The sequence below is a fragment of the Scleropages formosus genome, chromosome 1 (genome assembly GCF_900964775.1).
Source record: "Scleropages formosus chromosome 1, fSclFor1.1, whole genome shotgun sequence".
NCBI classification, from domain to species: Eukaryota; Metazoa; Chordata; class Actinopteri; order Osteoglossiformes; family Osteoglossidae; genus Scleropages; species Scleropages formosus.
In genome coordinates this window covers 17,022,962-17,037,774 of record NC_041806.1, presented here as the reverse complement: position 1 = coordinate 17,037,774, position 14,813 = coordinate 17,022,962, and the positions used below count along the sequence as shown (strand labels likewise).

Sequence of the window (14,813 nt, the reverse complement as noted above, 5' to 3'; positions counted from 1 at the left end):
ATGCAGTTCACATATACGTGTTCTCATGGTCCGACGCTCATTGGGGTGTTAATTTGGACCACTCACATTTCTTTAAAGAGCAGGAAAATAGAATTTGTTTCTACATTTAGGAGGAAACAACAGTATTAAGAGTTCATCAGCACCGAGAAAAACAGAAGCAACACCATCTGTGCATTTTGTTTGGACTTTGCGAGAACATAACTGTCGTTTTTCGAAGACCTGCGCTGATGTTTGTCGTCATCTGGTGGACAACCCATCTTGCTGCATTTAGTCAAACTTGTACAGCTGATGTCAAGAGTAATCTTCGGAAGCAGAACTGCAGAGCAGTGGCTTAGCCCTTAGTGAATCAGGGTGGTGCAGAGTCGATTACGGAAGCATAGGGTGTAAGGCAGAGTACACTATGGACAAAGCACCAGTCCATCACGGGCCAATCACGCACACTCAGGGCTATTTAGAATTACCAAGCCAGCTGAAACATTTTTTGGATAGCGAGAGGAAACACAAATACGAGAACATGAAATACGAAAACTCAACATAGAGCAAACCCACAGCCAAGAAGCTGCAAGGCACCAGCACTACCCTCTGTGCCACCACTTGCCTCAGTAGAGTATATATATATTTTAAAGAAAAAAAAAAAATGAGGGGAAAAAAGGCATCGCCACCCACTGTTACACCGACAACACTCCAAATAAGCGACACCTCCAAACCGTACGGTGACTGTCTCCTCGAGAGCTACCCTACAGCACAGAAATTATTAGAAAGGAAAGCGAGAGCAACGGGATGACATCAGCAACAATTTGCTAAAATTAAGCAATTCATATGCAACATAAAAAGGGAAACCCCCAGGCCATTTCCAGCATCCACAGCTCAGTCAGTCAAAAAATACACTTAGGGTCAAATATAATATACTTATGTTTATGATTCATTATATATGCACTGACACATAGTGAGCGCCAGCCACCTTCAACATAAAACAGGACAGCAAAAAGTGATACAAATGACATTCAACTGAGGGTGTTGGATATTGCAGAAGGGTTGCTGTTGCATCTACATTCAAATCAAAATGACATAAGAGGTCCTTTATAGCTCCCTGTGTCGTACATAATCCAGCCACATTGTTAAAATCTGATATGTCCAACCAAACTGCCAATTCAAGGAATCAAACATACAATTATGTGTGGAAGAAAAGGAATGAATTGTGTTACTGTTGAGCCTCAAGCTACACTTCAATATACCGAAACCCGGAGGACTGTAAAATCCCTGTTGAGAACCTCCTTTCCTTTACTACTACTTCTTCTTGTGAATGCGCTTGTGCGAGGTCAGCTGATCTTTCCGGACAAAACGCTTGCCGCACTCGGAGCAGGGGTGCGGTCGCTCAGCTAAGTGAATCTTCTCGTGCCTCTTGAGGTGCATCTCCTGGCCAAAGGACTTGGTGCAGTAGGAGCAGCCGTACGGTCGTTCGCCTGTGTGGTTCACCTGGTGAGTCAAGAGGCTTGCCGAAGAGAAGAAGCTCTCCCCACAGAGAGAACAGAGGTAGGGCTTTTCACCTGTGTGCGTGCGCTCGTGCACCTTCAGGTATGACATAGAACGGAAGCTCTTCTCACAGTGTGAGCACGAGTATTTTCGCTTTTTCGCATGACTCTCCTGATGCGTTTTGAGGCTACTGGCTGAGCTGAGACACTTGCCGCACTGTTCGCACTGGAACGATTTATACCCGGAATGAATCTGTTGGTGTATTTTGAAAGTATCGCTTCTAGTGAAGCTCTTCCCGCACTGCGTACAGTGGTACGGTCCTTCCGTCACGTGAATGAGCTGGTGTGACTTTAAGGTACCCGAGGTGCAGAAACTCTTCCCACACTGCGAACAGTTATACGGCCTTTCATCCGTGTGAGTTCTCCTGTGAATCCGGAACGCTCCCTGCCTACTAAAGGTCTTCCCGCAGTCTGTGCAGTGGAACGGTCTCTCTCCTGTGTGGACCACCTGATGAACCTTGAGGGCCTGCGAGAGACGGAAGCTCTTCCCACACTCACTGCATTTGTACGATTTCTCCCCCGTGTGAATGCGCTTGTGCTTCACCAGGTCTCCCGAGGAACAGAAACCTTTCCCACAGTCCGTGCACTTGTACGGTTTTTCTCCCGTGTGAGTGCGCTCGTGGATTTTGAGGCTACCCGGTTGAGAAAAGCTCTTCTCGCAGTGGGGACATTTGTATCGTCGCTCCCCGGTGTGAACGCGCTGATGCGATTTCAAGTGTGCCAGGCGGCTGAAGGTTTTCTTACATTCCGAGCACTGGTACGGTTTCTCGCCGGTATGGATTCGCTCGTGCAATGTGAGCTGCTGCTTAGTGAGGAACCTCTTCTCACAGTAAGAGCACGGGTACGGCCTCTCCCCCGAATGCGTCAAGCGGTGCACCTTAAGATCTCGGGAACGACGGAAGCTCTTGTCACACTGCGAGCACTGATGGGGCTTTTCCCCTGTGTGCATGCTAACATGTAGTTTTAGGGCAGCCGAGGTAGCGTACTTCTTACCACAGTAAAAGCAAATGTACGGTTTGAGGCCAGTATGCTGCATCTTGTGCAACTTCAGCGCACTTCTTCTGGAGAAGTTCTTCCCACATACAGAGCAGTGATGCGGTTTCCTCCCCGTGTGACTTTGCTTGTGCAGCTTCAGTGCGCTTTTGCGTGTGAAGTTCTTCCCGCAGACGGCGCACTTCCACAGCCTCTCCCCCGTGTGAAGGCGCCGGTGCAGCGCAAGCTCATTTTTGCCACAATATCGCTTCCCGCAGTCGGTGCAGCTAAACGGTTTCTCCATTGTGTGCACCTTCTGGTGTGCTTTCAGTTCACCTTTATGTTTGAAGCTCTTCCCACACTGGGAGCACCAGATCATTCCCACCAGAACTGCAGGAGGCTGCGGCAAGACTGGAGAAGCAGAGTCGCGGGCACTGGCTAGCGGTCCGGAGTTCACCCGTTTCTCGAAAGGCTGCGCACCATGCTGATCTTTGAGCCCTTCTTCTCTTGGACATCTACTAGGCAGATCAACAAAAAAGTTGGCTGTTACTTGGTTGCGTTTACATGAGACAGACATGGACATGCAGTATGGTATTAAGTAAACTGGAATAGAAAACCTTTACAAACCTTTTTGTGCTCTTGATATTCTGAAACAAAGAACAGAAAAACAAATATTTTACTCACGCTCATGTTTCGCAGGTTGAGAATAAGACTGAACTACGGAAGGAAACAATCCAATTCACACCTGAGTGTGCGCTAGCTCCTCATGTTATGAATTGTTGAGTTAGGAATTGTCTGCGGTACAGACTATTTTCCAATTACGGTTAGTGCGCTTTATCAAATACGTTTGCTGTGGCGTGAAAGTGCTCCATGCCCAGCTGTTAGGTCACAGTAAAACAAAGAGACTATGGGACTGGATAAATTCAACTCACTTCCACAGTGTTGACATCTTTGGTGTCTGAGTGTCAGCAATCAATAATAAGATTAACAACGCACACTAAAACAACATGGTAAATCAGCACCAAAGAGAATTAAAGTTATTTTAATTTTGCTTTCATTTCAAGAACTCAGGTTCAAATCCCATCTTCCTGCTACAATACCCTTCACTAAGGTACTTACTTTGAACTTTTCCTGTAAGTTACTTACCTGTACTAATGGGCAAAACATTGTAAGTAGCTTAACACTACTAGTTACTTTGGACAAAGGCATCAGCAATTTAGGGATGCAATTTGATTTCAATATAGGGCAAAGGTAAGAAAAATATTGAAATCCCAGATATTTTCAGTCTCCCAAGAACTACACATAACATCAGGAATGCAAATATGGAGGGGACAGACAGGAGTAAAATCAACTTTGCAGATGTGGAAGAAAGAAGTCCTCTGATCACAACTACATTCATACATTGAGGAGGCAGTGTGTACAGTTTTTTTTCTTACCTTGGCCTGTAAACAGCTACCGTTCTGAGAAAACATCAACAGACAAAGTACCAAAGACAATCCTTACCTTCAAGGCTGAGTTGTCTAATTTCACTTCTTGTTTTACTATGCTGCTCCTGTAGAAAGAAGGATGAATCTCCTCCTCTATGTCCTCAGTCTTTATCTTCACCTTTGAGTTTTGCTTTTCTTGCTGCTTCTGCGTGTTTATGTTGCCCCTCTCCTCACTGCAGACCTGGACGGGACAGGTTAATTCACCAAGCGGAAACAAAGGCATCCCGGAACCCAAAACGAGTCACAGTCATAAACCATGAGCAGCACGTGTTTAGGTCTCATTCACTCAGCCAAACAGAGTAAAGCAGCACAGTGGTGCAGCAGGTAACGCCGCTGGTGCCGTACAGCTCCTTGGCTGCGCACTAAATCATCATGAGTTCAGATGTGGCTTTGTATGTCTGGAGTTTGCATGTTCTCTCCCTGTTGGCGGGCGCTCTGGTTTCCTCCCACAGTCCAAACACATCCAGTTCGGGTGAACTGCTTGTGTGTTACAAGTTCTGGACCGGTGCACAGATGGGTGAATGTCTGTAGGAGCCTAGTGCAGTTTACCTACACAAACGTCTCGCCACAGTAGTCTCTCTCGCAATCACGCGCGCACACACAAACACTCAGGTTAACAATCGACGTAAATTTGGCTTTTGGAGAAAACCGGCATCTGCTAAATCAGTCAGTCAAAATGCACAGGCAAGAACGTGGTTTAGAGCAGCTCACCCGATCCGGTAAGGGACGAACGGGAGTCTCTCTCCGGACCCCCGGCTCTTTCCAGCCGGACGCGTCCTCCAAACGCACGTGGCACGCAACGGGGGTCGCGCACACGGGACATTGCAGGGCACCGCGGCGCTCCCAGTAGCCGTACAGACAGGCTCTGCAGAAGCGGTGTGTGCAGCTCGGCAGCGACGCGTCACACGCGGCACCGCGGCAAACGAGGCACGAGGTGCCGCGTGCCATGGGAAGCGTCCTCGCCGCCATTCCGAATGATGTCGCGCCGGGCGACTTCTTGGTCTTAAGCTTCTTAACTTAACACTTCTTCTAGCCTCATTCCAGCTACAGACGAAATTGTTTCCTCACTATGTCTCAGCTTCCCTCGATAACTCCTGAACTTTTCGTCTTTTAAGGGAGAAGCCTTTCAAAACCCGCAGAATTAACTTTATCCCAGGAGGTTCAACAGTCGAGCACCACAAACTTTCTTCATGGTAAAGCGCGCAGTTCTGAATTGCACGCGACCGCGCGGTGCTCCTCAGGTGAAAACACGCACACTTCCGGTACCCAGCGGCGGTGACTTTCTTTTTCACAATAAGAGTTTCATTGAACGAGTCCTTGTTGCTTACTGGAGCTAAGCTTTGAGACTGATCTGTGCTCAGCGCTAAAGCAGATTGCAAGTAGTGAACGGTAATAACAAATCTCACTAACCCGTGGATTACTAAGGAAGAATCAAAATTCGCCCAAAAATTTTGCAGATGTGGAACATACAAAAAACATAAACTGCAATCGAGCAATCTGGAAAAAAACACAAATATTATTTCTTTACCTGTTCTGTTATTCGTGTTGTCCTGCTACATGTCACTCAGTACTATATTTTTGTATATTGCATGCATGACAAAATGCATACCATGAATTAAAAATCATAATTGAACAGCTGTACGTTATGATTTAGTGGTCACTGTGTGTGTGTGTGTGTGTGCTTTAAGATACATTCCGTGGTTTCCGAACAGGTTGGACTATGTGGTCCAAGACGAAAGCAAAAGTATTTCTAGCAAACGTGTAATTTCCTAAACACAGTACGTTCTCATTCTTTGAGTTTTAAATTACACCTAGGAATATAGTTGACCCAGAGAGGACTTTTACTCTGAAACTAGATATAGAAACTATTTTTTTTTTCTACTGGTACATACCACTTCCGGGCTATGAAGCCCTACCGCGAAAAACGTGCAGAATGTTATGTCTCGTGCTTGAGTACCACGCGCTCACTCGCTTGTAGACAATTGGTCAAGGGCCTGACTGCAACTCTCGCGAAAGTTCGGAGACTAAGAAACTGAACCGTTGCTAGAAGACATTTTGGCTCTGACACACTTTGTCTTGCTTGAAAAAGGTTTCTCTGAGAGCCACAATGGCTGCCGTTGCTTTACTAGGTCCCAGTTCGCACATTGTCGTTCCGGTTCTTTTTACACGCTGAATGAATGATGGCGTCTGGCAGTAGCGGGAGTCGTGTCTCTTGCGGGAGAGATTTAAACTGCGTACCCGAAGTTGCGGATACGCTCTCCGCAGTCGCGAAACTCGGGTGAGGAATCGCGTGTTAATTTCTGATCTTCCTTTGTGACTCGACCTGCGAACACAACCGACCGACGAACACACGAGCATGCAAGTGTGACTACGACACGTGACGTGGTGGGGTGAGCCGGGTGGATCAGCATAAGTCTTCAGGACTAGTTTCTTGAGATCAGTTCAGTGTGCAAGGCGGCAGATACTCGAGTCTACTAAACTAAAGAGCATGAACAGTTTCTACTTTATTTGTCTGAGGCAGAATCAGCTTACAGTGATTTAGCCTAGGCTTACCAGGCTACTGCCATGTGCATCATGACAATTTAGGCTAAGCATCTTGATCATCAAGGCAAGGGTTAGGGTCAGTCAGGGTACTATGACTATGATGCACCCTGAATGGTAGTGGGATTTGAACTGGGAGCCTGCAGATTGCTGCAGTTGCAACCACTGTGCCCTTGGAGAGCGACTCATCTCCTTAGGCTGCCAGCGAGCGAGCGCAAGAGACCATGAGGGCGACCAAGATGGCCCTGCCTGCTCATTCATTGGCACCAGGGACACCCTGAGACTGAGATGTTTCCTTGTTCTTGACCGAGACAAATTAACATTTACGGTTGTGGTTGTGTGAGATGCGTTGAACTGTGAAGGGAAACCAGAAGGTATGGTGCTGCTCTACTGGCCCAAAGAACTAAGATGACAAATTGAGTTTTTAATGAAAGGTGATGACGAAACTAAACGGCTGCATATCGCCGAAGTGGTTTTTGTCCGTGTTTCTTTTTGCGTGGTTTCTAGAAAGGGCTTTTTTTTTTTTTATTTGCACTCATTAGGCTATGATCACAATAAACTGTCTCCTTTAAATGTGCGTTGCGCATTTTTTCTGAATACATACAACAGGAAAATGTCAGGGATATCAGTGCTGCCTCCACAGTCCAAATCTGTAGCTGAAAACTGAAGATTCGGGTCTTTTTCATTCACTGGGAAGGATCCGGTGATGAAGGTTTGCAACTGCAGTTCATGTTTGCTGGGTTTCAGTGATCGTGTGCTTATGCTGGCTCTGTCTCACTCCACAGGTTTGACTTCCTGTGCATGCCCCTCTTCCACCCGCGCTTCCGAAGGGAGTTTGAGTTGGATCCTGCACGCTCCCGGCGTGGGGCTCAGACGCGATCCGACCTGCTGTTGTGTGGAAGAGGTAAGGCGTCTCGGTGGCTTGGGGCCAGGAGTCTGGGCAGGAGAAAGAGACGGGTCTCCAGGTGTCATCCTGTTGACGTACACCCCCCACGTTGTGTTGGTACCATAAACTGGTGCACAGCAGCCAGGCTTTTTTTCCTTCTGGCATGAGTAAATGAGACCTGTGTTGAACCACAATGTTGAGAGTGTTTGCTCAGCATTGGCTGCTAACTCCTCCTCAGATTGGAACACCCTTATCGTGGGCAAGCTGTCGCCATGGATCCAGACGGATTCCGAGGTGGAGACAGAGCGGAGGAACTCCGAGTCTGTGAGTTGGCGGCATTTCCCTGAACACCTGTAATCCATCCCACAGGTTTTGATTCTTAGTCTCATTACACTCGCCCTTCTTTCTTGCGTGTATTCCAGGCTTTGGTGCAGGAGCTGAACTTCGCAGCCTACCTGGGCCTGCCGGCCTTCATGGTCTCTTTAAAAGGCCCTCACTGCGCCAACCTGGCTCGGGTGCTTCTTAACCACATCCACACTGGACACCACTCCTGCATGGTACTGCACCCTTCTGTAAAGTTATATCAACAGTGGCATGAATGTCGGTCACTGATTAAGAGCATTAAGACCAGTAACTGTTAAATTCATAACAGCTTTAACACACTTTGTCATCTGACCACAATTTTTAATAGTTTTCTACTAAGCTAAAATGTTTAACAACATTGTAGCCATATAGTATGATCATAGTTAAGAGGGGGATGATTGATGTGTCAGCAGTGGTTTGCTGGATAGTTTACCGTGACTTTACTAGTTGAATTAAGTCACGTTTTTGTTAGTTCTGGATTCGTGTGCCTCTGATGGCTCCCGAGGACCTCCGTGATGACATCATCGAGAATGAGCCCGCGAAACACTGTGACGATGGTGCTGATGACGAGAAGACCTGGTCTTGGTGAGGGAGATGTCACATGGTGGCATCATTGTTTATTCTTATGAGTTTGAATGCCATAAAAGGGAGAGGTGGTTAGACTGGAAATCCACACAATGAAGGCACTAAAAAAAAGTGATTTATTTTAATAAATTGCTGACCGGTCTTGTGATGTAGTCCTTTACCACATTTTGGTCTCAAGTACATTTGTTTTTCCCACTCTGAGTCTTACCGGTGGACTGGGTTGCACTGTGGATTCTCACATGGCTTTGAGCTCAGCTCGAGTCTGTGTGGAGTTTGCGTGTTCTCACGCTGTTTCCAGTCCAGAGGTGTGGTCCGGTGAACCGGTCACTCTAAGTGTCCCTTTAGTGTGTGTACCTGTGATTAGGAGAGTGTGTATGATTGCCCTGCAACGTAGTAGCATCCTGTCCAGCGTGTACCCTGGCTCCCAGCATGTGCTGGCGGAAGAGGCTTCAGACTACTAGGACCCTGCACTGGACAAACTGATGTGCGACAATCTTTACCTCGTTCTGCCCTGTTTACTATGTCACGGTATTCGTTCACAGGTGGCATACTTTCAGGACTCTGTGTGACTACAACAAGAGAATATGCCTCGGTAAGGATAAAAGGATGTTCCTCTGTTTAATCAGCTATAGGCCACCTGTGTACACTGGTGTAACACTGCTGTCTCACAACCCCTGGAGGGTGCGAGACCATGTGTTCAATCCACAGTCTGTGTGCGGAGTTCGCGTCTTCTCTCTGTGTTTGCATGGGCTTTCTCATGCAGTTCAAAGACATTTTGAGTGAACTGATAACTTTAAATTTACACATTGTGTGTGTACGTGAGAGTGGGAGGGGGTGTGTTGCTCTGGTGTAGATGTGATTGACTGTAAGTAGGGTAATGCAGTGTAAGTCACCTTGGGTGAAAAGATGTTAGTGAAACAATGAATGCATAGTGTTTATTGCAAGTTGCCAAATTAATAAAAGAATTTAATTTTCAGTGGTATACATTTAAGTGACTTAAACTCAGAATGTGTAGTGTGTTCTTATCCGTTAGTTTTATTTACTATAGTACTCTAAAGCCTTTGTGAAACATGCTTACAATTTTAGGACAATCGGTACTGGGTGGCGAAAGAGTCCCAGTGCATACTGATTGTTTAAAGAAATTTTCTCTATGCTCCACTGTGTTGTCAGAATATGTCAAATTTTAATAATCTCTCCCTATTTGTTCTGGACATCTTCATCCCTAAATAAATGAAACATCAAACAAACACAGAATATAAGCAAATAACAAAGGGCACAAAGTCAAGCATGAGGTCTTTTTGGCCACTCTCTTCTATCACATGGTGCTGTAAGGAGAAGTAAAAACAGTGGTTTTCACATTTACGTGCCTCTTACTGATGGTTGTCTCATCTCCGAACTCTGCAGCTGTTGAGGTTGGCCCAGATATGCCCTCCGATGCAGTGATTGACAAGTGGCTTGGAGAGCCAATCAAAGCAGCCATTTTGCCCACTAGTATCTTCCTGACCAATAAGAAGGGCTTTCCTGTGCTCTCCAAGGCCCACCAGCGAATCATATTCCGTCTTTTCAAGGTAAGTCAACTCCATAATTATTGGCACCCTTCATGAAAATGAGCAGAAATTAATATATGAAATGAGCACATGAAATGGATGATATTGTGAGCTTAAACATGTGGGGAAGCGAAACACTTTTGTTTTAATGCAATTTTTCTTTTCAATTATAACCAGTTTTCATGTAGTGCAATTTTTTTCGACAAAACGCAACTTTAGAAGTTATTGGCATTCCTAAAGAATATTTAAAAGCTTTCTTGATACAATTCTATGTTTTTAATTGCTCTGTCTCTAGGACATCTGTTCTTGACCTTTGTCCATTTCCTGAATCCCAGGGGTATAAATGTGAGGTTGCACGCATGTAAAATCCCCTAATCCATCATCACGGAGAAGACAAAAGATCTGAAAACTGAGAAGTGAATGTTACACTTTGTCTGTTGGAGTTGTTTATTCATTTTGTTGATATGAACTCTCTCCGTTGCCCAGCTGGAAGCCCAGTTCATCTTAACAGGGACAAGTCGTCACAGCGAGAAGGATTTCCGGTCTTACCTGCAGTACCTGGAATACCTCAATCAGAACCGTCCTGCTCCGAACTCCTATGAGCTTTTTGCTAAGGGCTACGAAGACTACCTCCAGTCACCGCTGCAGGTGAGTACTGCAAGATTTTCGAAGGCACTCCGGGTCAACCATGTTTCCCCATATTGTTTACAAGGCTCAGGACAGTTGAGTTCATTTGCTGCACTCTCTCCACTGTTTTAGCCCCTCATGGACAATTTGGAGTCCCAGACATACGAGGTGTTTGAGAAGGATCCCATAAAGTATTCCCAGTACCAGCAGGTACCTAGTAGTTAAATTACCCATGAGTCTAAAGCATTTTTGAGAGGTGGTGTTTTCTTGTCTCCTAGTCAAGCAGATGGATGTATTTTGTTTTTTTTTCTTTTTTTCTCAGGCTGTGTACAAGTGTTTACTGGACAGAGTCCCAGAGGAGGAGAAAGACACCAATGTTCAGTGCGTAGTACCTCCTGGTTTCTCAGCTGTGCTCCTGCTATTGTCCATATTAAGCTTGTGTGCTGGCTACAAGTTATAATGAGTACCTGGGGATGTACTCCTGAAGTCTGTCATTGATCTGACTGGCCAGCAGGTGGCAGAGTCATTAAGAACAGAACGCAGTCTATCGATTAGGCTGTCACCTTGCATTTGGAAGGACCTGGGTTTGAATCCCTACTCCTGCTGTAGTACCAGTCGATAAATGTTCTTGCCCTGGATTGATACATTAAAAATTGTTCTGCTGTATAAATGAGTAGATATAAGTAGCTTAGGTTATTAACCTAATATTGGGAGGAGCTTTGGAAAAAGCATCAGCTAAATGAGTAATGAATAAATAAGAACAATAATGATAGTGGCCAGTATGCTGAGTTAGCCGCTGTTGATGAGGGATCATGATGATAAGTTAAGTAGAATTAATTCTCCACCCTTCAAACAGGGTCCTGATGGTGTTGGGGGCTGGGCGAGGTCCTCTCGTAAATGCATCCCTGCGAGCAGCCAAGCAGGCTGATAGAAAGCTCAGAGTGTACGCCGTGGAGAAGAATCCCAACGCCATCATCACGTGAGCTTGCTGTGTTTGAGCGCTGAGGAGCCGTAACCTGCTTGTGCCGAGACCAGCAGCAGCACCTCAGACCTGGGCTTGTTACACAGTGCAATGCTTTCCTTCTCTTTAAGGCTGGAGAACTGGAAGTTTGAGGAGTGGGGTGATCAAGTGACCGTGGTGTCATGTGACATGCGCGAGTGGGCGGCCCCTGAGAAGGCAGACATCATTGTGAGCGAGCTGCTGGGGTCCTTTGGGGACAATGAGCTGTCCCCTGAGTGCCTGGACGGTGCACAGCATTTCCTTAAAGGTTCGCTGATGGTGACCTGGGTTATGAGCCGCTCTGACCTGAGTGTACACACACACACACACACACACACACACATTGTCTGAAACCGCTTGTCCCAAGTGGGGTCGCGGCGAGCCAGAGCACAACCCAGCAACACACAGGGCATAAGGCTGGAGGGGGAGGGGACACACCCAGGACAGGACGCCAGTCCGTCACAAGGTACCCCAAGCGGGACTCGAACCCCAGACCCACCGGAGAGCAGGACCCGGTCAAACCCCCTGCGCTCCCCCTGACCTGAGGATAGTGTGGTTTAAAAAGTCATCTCGGCCTTGATTGGGATTTTGACTAAATGTATTAGACAATTTAAATCACATTGAAACTAATGGCATAGCTGAACACATGCTCTCAAATTCAGATTTGTTTTCAATTATGTGCTGCATTCGTCAGTGGCTCCTTTTACGTCACGATAAGATATGTGAAGGCGTACAGTGATGCACATGGATTTGTAAGAGTGTGTCCTCAATTGAACTCTTTCAGATGGTGGTGTGAGTATCCCTTGCTCCTACACCTCATTCCTGGCCCCTCTGTCCTCCTCCAAGCTGTACAATGAGGTGCGAGGTTGCCGGGAACGGGACAAGGACCCGGAGTGCCACTTTGAGACCCCTTACGTGGTGCGGCTGCACAACTTCCATGAGCTGGCAGACCCGAAGCCCTGCTTCACCTTCTCGCATCCCAGCACAGGTAGGTGTTCCCCTACCGTAGTGTCTGTACAGAACCATCTTCATCCAAGGATTAATGTTTATTCCGTTCTGTCCTTTTCCACCTTATACAGGTTGTGATTTGAACAGCTAGCTGACCAGTCTGCTCTCAGCTCTGATAAAACGCACACTCTTGCACAGCAAGTTTTAATTTTTAAACACTTGTTGAAGGGGGTGTTCAGGTGTTATAAAAATTCATGATTTAATTGATTCATTATCGATAAGCACTTGTCCCCATGCAGGGTAGTGTTGGTCCGGAGGCCATACTGAAGCACAGGGCGTGAGGCAGGGTTCACTGTTGGGCAGGACTAGTTGAATTGTTTTACAACCTGAATTGTAACGCATTGTTTTTGGCCTCTTTCACAGATATGAATAACAACAGGTATCAGTGCCTGCGCTTCTCTGTGGGTTGTAATTCAGTGCTTCATGGTTTCGCCGGATACTTCGAGACCACGTTGTACAAAGATGTGACACTCAGTAAGATGGCGCTTTTTTTATTTTTAAAATGTAAAGCTTGGTGTGTATTTTTTTCACTGTTTTGTGCAGATGGCAAAGAGCACTAACCTCAGTGCTTTTTGTGTTAGGTATTAAACCAGACACGCACTCTCCTGGGATGTTCTCCTGGTTCCCAATTTTGTTTCCCATTAAAGTAAGTCTCAGTGCCTCTCTACCTGCACTCACACCACCGCCGTCCTTCTGCAGTCAATATTAAAACATCACTTTGGCAGCGTTTGTCGGCTCAGCACGTTCCCGCTCTTGCTTCTCACAGCAGCCAATTCCTCTGTCCCGGGGTGATGATGTCTGTGTGAGGTTCTGGCGATGCAACAACGGGAAGAAGGTTTGGTACGAGTGGGCTGTGACAGAGCCCATCTGTTCTGCCATCCACAACCCAGCGGGTCGCTCCTACACCATTGGACTGTAGAGAGAGATCGTCGGTGGTAAGAGAAAGCAAGATGCCGTGTACCCTCAGACGTGTGGAGTTCGACACAATAGACACGGTCCCAAGCGACCCTCCCGTGCCTCTTCGGAATCCTTCCAGCATCCTGGTGGTCCAGTTGTCCATTTTTTGATGTCTGATTGTTCTAATTTTGTCTGTCTGCTGAGAAGAGTAAAGGCTTTCTGAAAACTGCCTTTGCATCACATGGGGGTTTTTCTATAACGCTTCCCTTCCCACACCTAAAAACAAAAGGTTTGGCCTTGGAGTGCTCTGTTGGGGGGGGAAAGTAACTGAGGTCAAATTTTCAGATCTTACTTATAGAATGTTTTCTCAGGATTTGGCGAGTATGTGTGACTGGAGTAGAGTGTGTGATGCTAAGTGAGGGAGCTCAATAATAACTAGAGGAATGTGTAAATAGAAAAACAGTGGCAGGGGTGTTTTTCTTTATTTATTGAATAAATGTTCTAAGTTAAGGAGTGCAGTATTTGAACATCAAAGCGCCATACATAAAGGCCTCTTATGGTTTCTTCCTCTCTCGGAAATCCTCATGCACATTACAATGGGAGCCGTGGAGAGTCCCCGTAAGATGTGAGGTGCCCCCTCAAGAAGACGTCGTGCTGACAGACACCCTGTCTGGTTCAGCAGGTTCACTTGTCCAAAAGTAGGTTAACTTTGTTTTCTTTAGTGCTTGGGAAACGTATTTGTTGTTTCCTCCTGAATTCAGGAGGAAATCTGGAATACAGCACTTGTCGCATAGCGGTTTTTTGGAACCGGCCCCTATAACATGAAAGGTGCTGGTTCTTCCATTTTCGTGTACTGTACCGTACCCACATGGGGGGGGGAATGGCATGTTACCACATACGTACTGCAGTGCTCCCACAAAGGAAATCACAGCAGTCAGTAGTACATGGAGACAAAGTAGGACATGGAAAATGAACGGAAGATGTGAGCAGGTTTTTGAAGGACGGGACATAAAAATGCTTGTGTTACAGTAGAAGGTTGAAGGAGAAAATGGTAAAATGGGCAAAAAAAGAACAAACTGGAGAAGAGACTCGGGGTGTGAGGTCAAGCAGATTCCACACCCGGAGTTCACGCCGCAGACTGTTTCGTGTCATGCCTCGTGACACTTTCATGGTGACAGCAGCTGAAATGAGCTTGTTTCACACCCTCTGACCTTCTCAAGTGCAGGTGAACACAGGGGGTCGCGCTGTCACCTCGCAGCACCTGGTCTCTTTGGGCAAAGGTTTGAGTTCATCTCAGTCTGTATGGACTTTTCATGTTCTCCCTGTGTTTCAGGTTTCTTCCCACACTCCAGAGAGAAGCAGTCTGGG

At 46.5% G+C, this 14,813-nt stretch overlaps 2 protein-coding genes across 3 annotated transcripts; one reads left to right on the top strand and one right to left on the bottom strand.

The window, feature by feature from the left end:
• Positions 1-898: 898 nt before the first annotated feature.
• LOC108937859 (zinc finger protein 271) lies at positions 899-5,174 on the bottom strand. 2 transcript variants are annotated; one of them, XM_018758046.2, is made up of 4 exons: positions 4,703-5,174; positions 4,008-4,172; positions 3,132-3,151; positions 899-3,022 (listed from the first exon to the last, which is right to left on the bottom strand). In XM_018758046.2, exons 1-4 carry the CDS (start codon positions 4,958-4,960, stop codon positions 1,288-1,290), a joined length of 2,178 nt encoding a protein of 725 aa, XP_018613562.2. In that variant the 5' UTR covers positions 4,961-5,174; the 3' UTR covers positions 899-1,287. The 2 variants fall into 2 exon arrangements, with proteins under 2 accessions (XP_018613562.2, XP_018613563.2); XM_018758047.2 differs by having other exon boundaries at positions 899-3,019.
• Positions 5,175-6,109: 935 nt separating this feature from the next.
• Positions 6,110-13,935, top strand: prmt5 (protein arginine methyltransferase 5). The gene is made up of 16 exons (XM_018758110.2): positions 6,110-6,269; positions 7,318-7,436; positions 7,657-7,742; positions 7,841-7,975; positions 8,254-8,366; positions 8,909-8,958; positions 9,771-9,934; positions 10,400-10,561; positions 10,673-10,750; positions 10,863-10,921; positions 11,397-11,519; positions 11,633-11,808; positions 12,325-12,528; positions 12,912-13,022; positions 13,130-13,194; positions 13,315-13,935. Exons 1-16 carry the CDS (start codon positions 6,169-6,171, stop codon positions 13,465-13,467), a joined length of 1,899 nt encoding a protein of 632 aa, XP_018613626.1. The 5' UTR covers positions 6,110-6,168; the 3' UTR covers positions 13,468-13,935.
• The last annotated feature ends 878 nt before the right edge of the window (positions 13,936-14,813 follow it).

Excerpts from the sequence above, each read along its gene's own strand:
- LOC108937859 (XM_018758046.2), bottom strand. The coding sequence starts at position 4,960 with ATGGCGGCGAGGACGCTTCCCATGGCACGCGGCACCTCGTGCCTCGTT. Across the intron at positions 4,173-4,702 it reads TTCGTCCCTTACCGGATCGG|GTCTGCAGTGAGGAGAGGGG; the intron begins GTGAGCTGCTCT and ends TGTCCCGTCCAG. Across the intron at positions 3,023-3,131 it reads AATATCAAGAGCACAAAAAG|TAGATGTCCAAGAGAAGAAG; the intron begins GTTTGTAAAGGT and ends TGATCTGCCTAG.
- prmt5 (XM_018758110.2), top strand. The coding sequence starts at position 6,169 with ATGATGGCGTCTGGCAGTAGCGGGAGTCGTGTCTCTTGCGGGAGAGAT. Across the intron at positions 7,743-7,840 it reads AGCGGAGGAACTCCGAGTCT|GCTTTGGTGCAGGAGCTGAA; the intron begins GTGAGTTGGCGG and ends CGTGTATTCCAG. Across the intron at positions 8,367-8,908 it reads GACGAGAAGACCTGGTCTTG|GTGGCATACTTTCAGGACTC; the intron begins GTGAGGGAGATG and ends ATTCGTTCACAG.